Raw genomic sequence first — 13455 nt, 5'->3', positions numbered from 1 at the left:
AAGGTAGATTTCAATGTAAACACCATCTCCAGGTGGAAAACCAGAGGAGTGATACATCTCCTGTTGTCAGGCCTGCAGAGTTTATCCCTGTGGTGTTCTCCTCTGTCTTGTGTCAGACAAACAATTTTTTTACTGGCACAAATAATTTTATCGGGCATCTTACTGTGACAACTGATTGTTCTCTCTCTCATTTTAGTTATAGTAGTATTTTTAAATGGTTGTACAAACAAACAAAAAACGCCAGATGCATTGGCTACATTTTTAGATAAATAGTTGTATATAACTTTATAATTTACAAAATTTGTGCATAAGTTTTCAAAATTTACAATTTATATTTGTATTTGAAGTTATGAAAATAATTTGCTAAACGTGTCTGTGGTTTTTACAGTTACCCCCCCCCCCCCAATCTGTGTTTGATTTCAGATCAGTTGTGTTAATATGTCAATGAAAAAATAACTGTAAATTCAGATACACAAGTTTGAGCTAAAAAGAATGATACCAAGCAACGCAAGGGAAAAAATAATTTAAAACAATTTGAAGGTGAAATACAAATGTAAATCAAAAGTACATAAAAATGTAAATTCACATGTTTTATGTCACTGAAATTTTTAATTATGTGGGCTACAGAAAATAATTAAGTGATAGACTATATTTGTATGAAACGTGTATACTTACTGCATTTGAATCATTTTACCCATATGTAACACTTGCATGTGTGTTTTTCAAAAAAGGCTTTGATTTTGCCACCCTATTTGATTTCCATGCTACCCTCATGCCACCCCAAGAAAATTTCTCTAGATCCGCCCCTGGTTGAACGCTTTGGATACAAAATTAGAGCGACAAAGATGACGTAGTTTGGACATGTGCAGAGAAGAGGTAGTGGATAAACTGGACAGAGGATGTTGAATATTGAGCTGCCAGGCAGGAGCAAAAGAGAAAGACCTCAGAAGAGGTTTGTGGATGTAGTGAAGGAAGACTTGCAGAAGTTTGGCGTGACAGGTGAGATGGAAAAGGTGAGATTTAGACAGATGATCTACTGTGGTGGCCCCAAAAGGGAGTATCTGAAAGAAAGAAAGAGAGGAAAAAGAAGGAGTACAGCAGCACTTTTCATGTAATAAATCTATAATAGGACACAAGGGTTCACACATTAGTCTCCTTTGTGTTCTTATTCCTCCCTGTGCCACCCCATTAATAAAAAAAAAAAAACAAAAAAAAAAAACCTAGAAACGCCCGTGATATAAAGTAATATTTTTTCTAAAGTCTTCCATGGATTAGAATATGGTCTTTTAAAAATTACAGTAATCGTAGCATTTATACCACGTATGTAAATATTACAGTTATTGTAACCTGCTGGCAGAGTACAATCTGTTTGAATAATGTCGACATTATTAAAAACTAAAAAGTAAATGTTAGGTTTTTAGGTTATTTGTTTAATGTTCTTAGCGTCCACATTTTATTACTAACATAGATTTTAGCCACACTTTTCTACTTTTACAGCACAATTTAACCTACAGCACCTGTATCGTTATGTTCTACTGAAAATATTCGTACAAATGTGAAGTACCTCTCAACAACAATGCGGTCAATGCAATAAAACAGAAAATATAAATATTAATTCCGATCTTTGATTTGCTATTGATTTTTCATTGAATAAATAGTCAGACTGAATATATTTGGGTTCGTAGGGTTTATATTGTGAATTCTTGAGTACATTTTGTGAATGACAGAGCTCTGGCTGCTGTGTGCTCGTCTGGATATGATGAATGCAGATGGACTCGATTTCCCGCAAAATCGTAGAAAGCGAGAGCGCGTTGTCTGACGTCACTGAAGCTGAGTAGCCAATCAAAGTTCTGCATTGGCACCGCTCATGTCCTATTGGCTGACAACTGACCAGTGCTCTGTTGTTCAGTACAAATTGAAGGGATACCGCATTGAGAACAAGTTACAGATAGAATATCAATAATCGGGTCCAATATACCCAGAACTACTGGTAGTATTTCGGACGGATGAATGCAGAACAGCTTCGAGTGTCCGGAGGTTTGTTTTGAAGTAAACTATGCTAGCACTGCTAGCTAACTAGCCAGCGTCTTGTCGCCTCCTCTTCACAGGTTTCTGCTGTTGAGTCTGCCAGGCTTGTGCTAGAGGCAGCGAGGCCAGCAAATTAATGCCATCAGCCAGGGTACGTTACTTTTTTATATACCCCATATTTGCCACGTTACAAATTTTGGAAGCTTTGTTAACGGCGGTTTGATTAACCGAATAAATAGTGCGGTAAAAGGCAGGCTAGCGTGTTAGCGCTGTGCTTCTAGCCGTTAGCTCGCGTGCTAATGCTAGTGTTTTGCTAAGCTAACTTGTTGTGTTTCCCGCACCTATGCCTTAATCTTTTTTCTTCTAACGTGTGGTGTTGTCTCACTCCGCAGAACTCAGGTCATATTATGAGCGGGGCCAGTTGCAAAGCTAACGGCGCCGTCTACCCTGCCTCATCAGCAATGATGAACTCTGTAAAAAAGCCGAAGATGGAGCAGATTCAGGCCGACCATGAGCTGTTCCTACAGGCCTTTGAAAGTGAGACTTCACTACTTGTTACATTATAATACAAGTTTACGGTTTGGGTTCACGAGAGACTTTCCTGTGCTTTCCGTGATTGTTCCGCTACTCTGATCATTTTTACTGTGATTTATTGTGGGGTTTTTTAGTTGCCTTTTTGACTGGCTGGCATTTGGTTTAATTCCAAATGGAGTCCTAAATATTGTTTTTAACTTAACGTAATGACTGCTGTAGTAAGGTAACAACTATCAGACTGAAATCAGGCTAAAACACACTCCCAATACTTTTTTCTTTCTTTTTTTTGGGGGGGGGGGGGGGGGGGTGTCATGCCAAATTAGTCACCACATACCAGAAGAAGTGTTGGCATATGAGAAATGCACTACAGTAATATGGATGGGTTTTTCAGATCAAGTCAAAAATAATGAGCTGATTGACAAAGGGGCCACATGTGGTATTGCAGATCACCTGGCCTTAATGACCCCACCCCACCCCCCAAGATCCTATTCAGGCTTTTAATATTGTTCTCTTTCTACAAACTTGCTGTCAGTGTTTCCCTAGTGTATTGGTTTACACTTTGCTTAACAAGCAGAAGATCCCCAATTCCCTTGGTAGACATACAAGAAGGGGATCTGGCGTACCACTCTACCAAATCAAACACGTGGAGCTCCCTGCTGTGGTGGCCGCTTGTGAATAAAATGAGGGAGCAGCCAAAAGTAGCTTTCTTTAGATGATGATGATATGAGAGGGGTGTGATACTGTCTAAAACAAGACTTGTTGTATTTCTAGAACCAACTCAGATATACAGATTTCTACGCACAAGGAATTTGATTGCAGTAAGTGAATACTCTACACATTTATATCTTAATTTAACTGCTTTAAACTGCTGATGGAAAATGACTGATATCCACCCACCCTTTTTTTTTTCTTTTTCTTAGCCCATATTTTTGCACAGGACACTCACCTTCATGTCTCACAGAAATGGTCGAACAAATGCCAGAAGGTATGGATTCTGGAGAAACATGAATCCTTTTTTTTTTTTTTTTTTTTTTTTGTCATAACGATGCACTGTCATAGTTAGTTAAAGATGATTTGTTCCTGACGATGTTTGTGAACAAACGTTCTCTGACTTCTTTCCAGGAAAACATTCAAAGTGGATGATATGTTGCAGACAGTGGTGAAGATGAAGGGGGAGCAGGATTCTCCAAGGTAACACAGCTTTACAAGTGTTGCATCTGTTTTCTGTATTTTGTATTGAACAAAGCTAATTTTTCTGACCCTGTGGCGTTGTTGATACAGTTATATGTACCTTGCAGGGTTTTTTTTTTAATTTTATTTTTTTTACTATTCATAATAACAGTTGTAGCACTTGATATGACCTAGTTTCACCTGTGCATTTTTTTTTTTTTTTTAGCTTGTCCTCACATCTACAGTTAACATTCACTGGGTTCTTCCATAAGGATGGTAAGCACATGTTAATCTTCACCAAGTACCTGTGTTTTGTGTATTTCCCTATGAAAGAAATGACTCGGAAATGCTTAGGTGTGTCAGAAATTTCCACAATATTCAGCTGTTTGAAATTTGGTTTTGCTTTGACACATGTTAAACAACCACATTGATAGAAATGACAAAAGTAGTCACTCAGAAGCAAGGCAGAAGAACCTTTTTTTTTTTTTTTTTTTTTTGTACCAACATACTGCTATGCAGTCTTACAGTTGCATGTAGGATAACATTAATCGATGTTAAGAGATATGTCTGTGAAGGTTCTCAGTCCAAGGTCAACCATTTGACCCTAGAACTGAAGAAGCTTCTCGGATGAGAGGTGAAATGTCTTCAAGCAACTTAAAGAAGTCCAGACGCTTTTCTTTCCAAGCTCCTTAGATGTTAAGAGATGCTTCTTATGTATATAAGAAAGAAGGAGAATATACAGTTGTTTGTGATTGACACAAACTCTTCTTGTTTCCCTCTAGAAAAGCCATCTCAGAATTCAGAAAATGAACAAAATTCTGTGTCCTTAGAGGTGCTACTTGTCAAAGTCTGCCATAAAAAACGCAAGGTAAAGTAAAACACTGGGTCTGTCACTTTTGGCAACATGTCAATGCATCTGCCGTTGCTCACTCGTGGTTGTTTTTGTATTTCAGGATGTCAGCTGCCCGATAAAGCAAGTGCCTACAGGTAAAAAGCAGGTGCCTTTGAATCCCGACAGTAACCAAACCAAGCCCGGCTCCTACCCTTCCTTACTGGTTCCCAGCAATGAATTTGAGCCCAGCAACAGCCACATGGTGAAGTCCTACTCGCTTCTGTTCAGGGTATCGCGCACAGGGAGAAGGGATGCCAGTGGTCTAGTGAATGGAGAGGCCAATGAAAACATTGGTAGGAATCCCACAGTAAAACCTTTTTATGCTCTGTTTTTGACTGTGCACCATTTAGATGAATAATTTAACAGTGCAGTTTGTTGGGAGAGTAGCATAAGGGATTGAATATTCTTTCTGTGAGCATCTCATCTGAAAATGATACCAGCTGTAACTGAAATAGTTGCTGGCTAGATATTACATTCTTGGTCTCAGTTGTTATTTGTTTATTTATTTGTTTATTTATTTATTTTTAAACATGAAGATGTAACAGATACTCCTACTAGAAAGAAGCGAAGTTCATCCCATAGGGATGAAGGAGAGACCACAGAGACCTATGTTGCACAGATGACCGTCTTTGATAAGAATAGGTAAGGATTTGTACTTTCTTTCCTTTTTAAGTTCTAAATATGTCCCTCTTGCAGTCGATTTTGCCTGTACTCCTCAAAACACGCACTACTTTGTCCACAGGAGACTGCAGCTGCTGGATGGGGAGTATGAGGTGTCAATGCAAGGGATGGACGACAGCCCTGTGAGCAAGAAGCGAGCCACATGGGAAACCATTCTTGATGGGAAGGTAGGCTGGCTGGATTAGGTCTCTGAAAGGAAGGTGTAATTGTGTTTGTCATATTGAACTTGAATGCTAATTTCCTTCTTGTCCACCTCACTGCTTCACTGACCATGACTGTCCCACAGAGACTGCCACCATTTGAGACATTTTCTCAGGGACCCACATTGCAGTTCACGCTGCGTTGGACAGGTGATGGCAGTGGAAAGTCCACTGCTCCTGTGGCTAAACCCCTCTCTACGCGCAACTCGGATAGCTCCAGCCCTATGGAGACCAGAACCAGCAACCACCGAACTGCCCTCATGAGTAAGTACAAAAACAATTCACGGTAGCTTGAACTTAGAAATTTAGAGCAATGCAATGACGTGGAAAAATTCTATCAGTGTGATGCTATCGGTTTTTCAAAATCCCTGGATTACATTTTTATCTTATATTACATTCAAGAGGAGGACCAGAAAATGTCCACAGATGACAAGAGAAGGCCAGATCTTCTGATTAATTAAAAGCACTGCAAAAGGGTTCAGACAAAACACCAAATAAAGAGATTTCCTGAACAGATTCTCTGACAAACCCGAGTGGGTCATGCTTTTGGATTATTCGCCCACTATGATATTGGTGTGGGATGATCTATTTGTAACTGAATCTGGCAAAAGGCGCTGTGTAAATAGCTGTTGAGTCCCTTTCAGACATGCTTTTCATCCCATAAATGTGCAGGCACCTCTGCACGTCACCATCATGTTGGAACAATCCCGTGAATCCTTCTGTAAAAGGCACAATGTCGCTACTTAATTATTTATTTATTTTTTGGGGGAGTATTTTATATGTATCAGTATTTGGCATAATGCTTCCAAATGAGCAAAAAGCAGTTATGAGTCACTGCCTGACGTCTGATCATTAGTAACTGTGTGTGGACTGACATGTGTGCACACACAGTTATGAGTTGGTCCTATTAATTATCTCTAAAAGCTCGGGTTGTTTTGATATGGTGAGTGCTAGCCATCTGTTTGGATGTAACATTATTTACATTGACTCCAGTGCTAACTGATATACTTTACTTACTAATGTTACCATTTTGCAGTGGTGCTCCTCAGCCAAAGTGTCCCCTAGCATTAGTCAGAGCCCCTAATGGCTCAATTTATTTAATGCTAAAATAGTGTAACCATGTCATAAATGATCTGTTTGCGTTTAGGTTGGTTTTGGAACAGGGGACCAGAGGTCTCTGCTGTGAAGCTGGATTTTGGCTTATCTCAGCAACTTGAGGGTTAACCTTGGGTTTTCAGTACTACAAAGGTGGATTACTTCTTACAGGAGTAGCTCGCCATGGTAACTTATGCTGCGTATATAACCCGCTCCAGGACAGGTTATGTTCCAGATTAGAGATCAACAGGTATGAAATCGCTGACTATTGAGCAATAATTTTTTATTATTATTATTATTTTTTTCTGGAACATGGCAACACCTTTCTTGGAAGATCTCTCGGACTTCTGCGCACAGAGTAGGAGTGTCTAAAGTCTTTGTTTTGCGAATGAATGTCAGTATTCAATATGGGTTCTTATATGCAACTAAATATAACTAACGATGTAGTTAAAGGAACACTTGGCCTGCCTAGTGAGGGGGTGGGTTAGTACCTCTCTCATCTCTTTCACCTTAAGCACTTGTGATTGTTTCTCTGTGGCTTAACCTTTCATCTGCACATCAAGTTTTAAATCCTGTCACTTATGCTCTCCATTTCAGAAATGTAAGCACTCATCCTCCTTTATTTGCTCATTAGGTGTGCTTCTACTCTTGTGGTGGGAAGGAAACTCTTTTTGTGCTCTGTGTTGTAACAAAGGTGAAATTCTTCAGTGACCGTGTGTTTTTAATGTCATCAGGTCATTACATAAACATGTAGGTGAAGCTACAACAATGTTACGTATTCCATGTCTGAAATGGGCTTTATCAACAGATATATTTGCACTTAGATTGTGTATCTTTTGTTACTGGGCGGGGAGGGGGGAAATGCAATTTCTCCTTCTCGAAGAAGCCCTTCAGTGTGTTTACAAAAAAGTCCACATAATTTGTCATTTGGTGACTCTCCAAGAATTAACTTCTCCATCTGTTCCTGCCAGCAGTGAAAGAGTCAGTCAGCACAGACATTCAGACGAAGAAAGAGCAGGTCCCATGTGAGCCGCGACAGAAGCTACGTATATTTTATCAGGTACACCACACAACAGTAAGGAATACATTTGAGCCTGGCACACTTATTATAAGAACCATTTGTTTAGGTTGATAAAAATGTGCAGTGTCTTTGTGGTATGTTTTTTTTGGAGCCGTTTTAGAATTACTGTCATGTTTTGACCCCCTTTTTTTTTTTTTTTTTTTTGTAATCATTAGTGGTGCAACGGATCAAAAATCTCACGGTTCGGATTACGGATCAACCGTGATCCATTGCACCACTAGTAATCATTCACCTTTTTAAAACTTAATGTAACGACAATTTTTAGTTGTTGGGTGCTTGCCCTTAGCGTGTCATAAGTGACAGTAACTCTGATTTTTATGACCCTGCTTTACATCTACTGTAGGTTCACCATCTCTGGTTTATCTTGTAGTAAATCGATGGTTTGTTCTTCCTCAGTTTCTGTACAACAATAATACGCGGCAGCAGACGGAGGCGAGAGATGATCTTCACTGTCCCTGGTGTACCCTGAACTGCAGCAAACTCTACAGCCTGCTCAAACACCTCAAACTCTCCCACTCCCGCTTTATCTTCAACTATGTGGTAAGAGATAAGTGTGTGTGTGGCTGGGCAAGTCATGAGTCTTCACAAGACACCATGGGATCTCACACAGTCTTAAAGTTCAAAGATGCTGTGGGGGGGGTTGTAATCTGCAAGCTGTATCTTAAAACACTTGTATAAACTATACACTTGTGTTATGTATTTTCAGTCTTGTCAGTTAAAGAGTGCAAGGAGAATGGGATTATTCTAATTGTCATTATTCCTGATTTTTCCTCAAATATTTAATCTGTTATTTAATCACATCATTTGCTCCATATTAAATATTAACCATTGAATGATTATTTTAACAGTTGAATGGTTGATATAGTTCTTTTATTTGTTTCTTAATCTGCAGCCTCACCCTAAAGGAGCAAGGATAGACGTTTCCATCAACGAGTGCTATGACGGCTCATACGTTGGCAACCCTCAGGACATTCACAGCCAGCCAGGCTTTGCTTTTAGCCGCAACGGCCCAGTCAAGAGGACCGCTGTGACTCACGTACTGGTTTCCAGGTAGACACACGACCTTCATTCAGAGTTAACAGAACTGACTCATTTTCCCCTTCATTTGTCTGTTAATGAAGGGGTAATGAGCTGAATTAACGTTAATGACCTGATCATGCACACTAACCATGGTTTAAACAGACTTGGAGCAAAAGTCTGAGGAGCTTGGCAGGAAGGCAACTCTAAACGGATTAGCTCTGATATGTTCTTATACTAATGTATCAGGTAGAAATGAGTTTGGTTGATAATGGTCTGGAAAGCCGAGATGTAATTGTCTGATGAAAGCATACACGGACAATAGCGTGAAGAGTTTTTACTTGATTCCTTTGAGGGGAGTATCTTCATATTTATCATGAACCTTTACTTTAAAAGTCACAAAACTTAAACAATTAAAAATTCATATGCAAATTATGGCAAAAAATTTGGACAAGTGTATAAAAAAAACTATAAATTTATATCCTAGTTTTAACAATTGAGCAAATATTTATTTTGGTGAGGATGCAAGGTTACCTTAATTCCACCTCAAACTGGGGATGCTTTGAAAATATTATTTCATATGTAAGACAGTAAAATTATATATTTCTGAAACGTCAGCCTACACAGTGTTAAATACAAAATTAATTTTCTTCTTCTCTTGCTAGGCCCAAGAGGACCAAGCCAAGTCTTTCAGAGTTCCTGGAGTCTGAGGACGGAGAGTTGGAGCAGCAGAGGACCTACGTCAGTGGACATAACCGCCTTTATTTCCACAGTGATAGCTGCATGCCCCTGCGGCCTCAGGAAATGGATGTAGACAGCGAGGATGAAAGGGATCCAGAGTGGCTCAGGGAGAAAACTGCCACGGTGAGAAACCAGTGCTCATAAAGTCATTTTTACCCAGTAAAAGGCTGATTGTCATCAACTTCAGTAAAGGAGAAATGATTCACCAATGAAATAAATCCAAGGAAAAGTTGCGATTGTGTCCTTGAATTTCCCAGACCCCACAATTGGGATGAGAGGGAAACATTAAAAAACAAAACAAAAAAACAAAACCTGAGAAATGGAAAAACAAAGATTTCAGAGTTACCATAGCAACAGAGTGAGAAATCATTTGGGTCGGGCCGGTCACCCATAAATAACTTGGAGGTGCTCAGGGCAGAAAAACTGCTGCCAACACTGAACACCTCTTCAGCTTGTTCTTCAACTGATACACAACATGTGTCACTTCATTATTGATCTCACCGAACCCTGTAGAACAAAGTCTGTTAGTTACACTTCTGACAGGAGTGACAGAAAACCTGTGAGATTAGCCCCTGATGAGTTTTCATTACTGCTTATTCACAATTGTAATGATGTAAAACTCGACACACATTACACACTGTTTTACTGTTACATTTGGCTTATATGGCAAGTTGTTCATATTGGAGTGTATCTTAATTGAGTATCATTTATTTATTTATTTATTTATTTTCTTTAATTACTATAGCAACTGGATGAGTTCACGGACGTTAATGAAGGAGAGAAGGAGGTGATGAAGCTGTGGAACCTGCACGTCATGAAGCATGGGTATGCTGAATATATCAGTTTGAAGCAGAGATTTTGCAGGATGCTTATAACGGTGTAGCTAGTTTATATTCAACTGTGTCAGGGTTTTTTTTGTTTTTGTTTTGTTTTTTCTCTCAACTGGGTGAGTGGAAAACATATTGGACTTTATTTATTTACTTTATTTTATTTCTTAACTTTTTGCTCTGGGAAACTGTTTGCAAATAATAAATGGGATTAAACAGGATGTCATCACCGACGATTCCAAACAAATCATAAAAAAAAAATCTTCAAGAATATGCTCAATTTAATAAACCATCCAGCAGTTATATTGTAGTTTTTACATATTTTGATCACAGTGTGGAGCCTCTAAAACCTGCATTCTTTCAGTAGCCAGCAGGTGGCGACACATTTAGTTGTAAAAGAGAGTCAGATCATAGATGTCTGTGAGAAACATGTCTCCATTATGAGTGTGTCAAAAAGCCTTGAATTTGATTGTCAGTTTCCAGTCTGTTTTTTGTTTTTAAGGCGCATAAGGTTCTTTGTACATTATGTTGTAAAGTGGTCCCAGAGTAAAATCAGTAATGCAGGGTATCCTCTAGGGCAGGGCAGCCTTTGGTTGACACGTAGCTACCACACGCACTCATAAAATCTGGTTCCAAAACATCAGTGCTGGAGCTGCTGAGCTCAAAGCTTCTAATGGTAGTCCGCAAATTAATGAGTGACTTCAAAGTAGCTTGATGGTGTTTTTACAGCCTCTGACTGTAGAAATGCTAGATTCCTATAATTTGATTATTCCCCCCTTCAGCTTCATTGCAGACAACCAGATGAATCAGGCCATCATGCTTTTCGTGGAGGACCGCGGCGCTCACATCATCCGCCGCAACCTCTGCCGCAACTTCCTCTTGCACCTAGTCAGCATGCACGACTTCAACCTGGTAAGCACATCCACCATCGATCGTGCAATGGCCCGACTGCGGCAGATACAAGAAGAGCTGCCGGAAGTTGAGGTGGACCAGCAGGATCAGAATCCAGCAGGAGCCTGTAATGGAAATGCCATCACCCCAAGTGGGGGACAGCAGGGCAAGAGGACAAAAAGCGCTCTAACAGACTGATGTAAAGCTGGCTGGAGGGAACTATGATTGTTGTATTTTTCTGTATTTTTCTTTCCCCCCTCCCCTGCTCCCTTAAATGGACTTGACCGACATTTTGGTGCTTAGATAGGTGGGAGAACTGAGCAGCAGATGAACTGACTGGACACAGATCAGTATACAAGGTAAACAAGTTTTCGGAACTTGAACTGAACCAAATATGAACAATATAAAAGTGAATTGCCCACTTCTACACAAACCAGGAATTTGTGGACTGAATGATGCAAGTTGAACCTACTTAATATGCATTTTGTAGGAGCCATTGAATTATCCTTGTGTCACTGAGAGTAAACAAATGGAGTGTCTTTTACTGTGGCACGACTGCCTTCGGTATGATAGACGGCTACAGTTAAAACTGTACTGGTAACATTGTCACTGTTTATTTGTACACGTACACAATAACCTTGATTAAAAATGTATCCTTTTTAGATGGTTATTTTAGCACTTGGTGTTTGTATTTAGAAGGCTTACCTTGAAATTGTCATTTGGAAAGGGGGGAAAAAAATGTGATCATGCTGCGTCAGCACTTGAATGCAGCTTTTTCATGATCATCTGTGGAGGGCTGGATTCGCTGCTATGGATGACATTTCAAATGAAGGGCGATACAGTTAAAGGATTGTGGGGTTTCCTGACAAGGTTGTCAGTGTTGTACTGTAAGCATGGATCCTGGACTACAGAATAAAGTAAGATTTCAGTCCAGGCTAAAAAAACAAAACCGAAATTACATTTCATCATATGTTTGACATTGATGATGGTGCAAGGAAAGCCAAGGAAGTCAAGTTTTCTGAGTATTTTGTTTGTGGACAACCAGCAGCACATCACACCGTGTGCCGTGCAAAGCATCAGAGAAATGAATGTCGGCTGTTTTCTGTTGTAGGCACCTGCAGTTTTTTTGTTTTGTTTTTTTTCCTTCCCCCTACTTCAAGCTCTGAGAACATTGGAGACAACATTATTTGAATTTTCTATTTTTAAACGTGGGTTACGAGTAGCTGACAGAAATGTGTATAGTGTAATCACATCAAATGTTTAGCTGTGCCCCATTTCGCATCTAGTAAAGAACAGGTTGCAGTTGTCCTTTCAAAGCAATATGGTGTTGTTTGGAGGATTTTTCAGGTCCAACTAAGTTGTTCTTTTAGTTTCAGTTGATGCCAAAGGGGAATGTTTTCATCATTCTCTTAGTTCTGTAAAAAAACAAAAACAAATTTAAAGTATGTATAATTTTTTTTTTTTTTTTTCATAACACTTCTTTTGAGGAAAAAAAAGAAGCAGTAGTTGTGTTTAGTAGTGTGCACATAAATTGGTGAACATCACCATTCAGTTTCATCAGAATTCCCTTGTGGACAACCAGATTAACAGTATATTTCTCCCTCTGCCCTCCGTTATCCGTGGAGGCTTTCTGTGTCCATGTGGAAAACAAAAACGTTGTTGTCAAAACACCCTGTGGAAAATTGTGGCATATACACTCTGGATAAGGGGATTTTTATATTTAAAGAAATAAAACACATTTGTCCTTATCCATTCCTGTACTATTTTTAGATGTACTGGCTGCAGGACTGACTGACTACCCTTCCAGAATTCACAAGAATCACTACTGCTGCTCGAATATTGTACGGATTTTAGTGAAACCTGTGCACAGTGAACACATCTAATAGGCCTTCAATCAAATTGTAGTCAAGATCACTTTAGTTTGTGCATTACAGCCAATTAATGACAAAACTGCAACTTTCTGTACATTTCTCCCACTGAAAACGCTACGTCTAGATGAACAGAATCAACTTTTGGGGACCTAGAGATGATTGTATAGGGGTGGCATGATTGTTAGTCCCAGAAGACCAACAGTTTGCCACTAACAACCATGCCACGTTCAAGTAAATTGCTTTTTTCACCATTCTGGTGCTCAGTTTGAAACTCACCAGGTCCTTTTAATCACCTCTATAAGTCTATAATTACTGAGTTGCTGTCATGTGATTGCCTCATTAGATATTTTAATAAACAGCTGAACAGGTGTACTTAACAAAGTGGCAAGTGAGTCTATAGAAGTAGATACACAAGACTGAGACTGGA

General features: G+C 39.4%; 1 protein-coding gene across 2 annotated transcripts; it reads left to right on the top strand.

Moving 5' to 3' along the window:
* Positions 1-1871: 1871 nt before the first annotated feature.
* Positions 1872-12905, top strand: suz12b (SUZ12 polycomb repressive complex 2 subunit b). Of its 2 annotated transcripts, none has more exons than XM_084931011.1 (17): positions 1872-2179; positions 2421-2565; positions 3334-3380; positions 3483-3547; positions 3685-3753; positions 3959-4008; positions 4515-4600; positions 4686-4917; positions 5161-5266; positions 5367-5472; positions 5592-5769; positions 7575-7660; positions 8078-8221; positions 8574-8731; positions 9364-9562; positions 10185-10264; positions 11049-12905. In XM_084931011.1, exons 1-17 carry the CDS (start codon positions 2165-2167, stop codon positions 11353-11355), a joined length of 2073 nt encoding a protein of 690 aa, XP_084787137.1. In that variant the 5' UTR covers positions 1872-2164; the 3' UTR covers positions 11356-12905. The 2 variants fall into 2 exon arrangements, with proteins under 2 accessions (XP_084787137.1, XP_084787136.1); XM_084931010.1 differs by having other exon boundaries at positions 1873-2179; positions 7572-7660.
* Positions 12906-13455: the final 550 nt, after the last annotated feature.

Source organism: Perissodus microlepis, chromosome 6, assembly GCF_051167445.1.
Source record: "Perissodus microlepis isolate ML-2025 ecotype Zambia chromosome 6, ASM5116744v1, whole genome shotgun sequence".
NCBI classification, from domain to species: domain Eukaryota; kingdom Metazoa; phylum Chordata; class Actinopteri; order Cichliformes; family Cichlidae; genus Perissodus; species Perissodus microlepis.
This window is presented reverse-complemented; position numbering and strand designations above follow the sequence as displayed.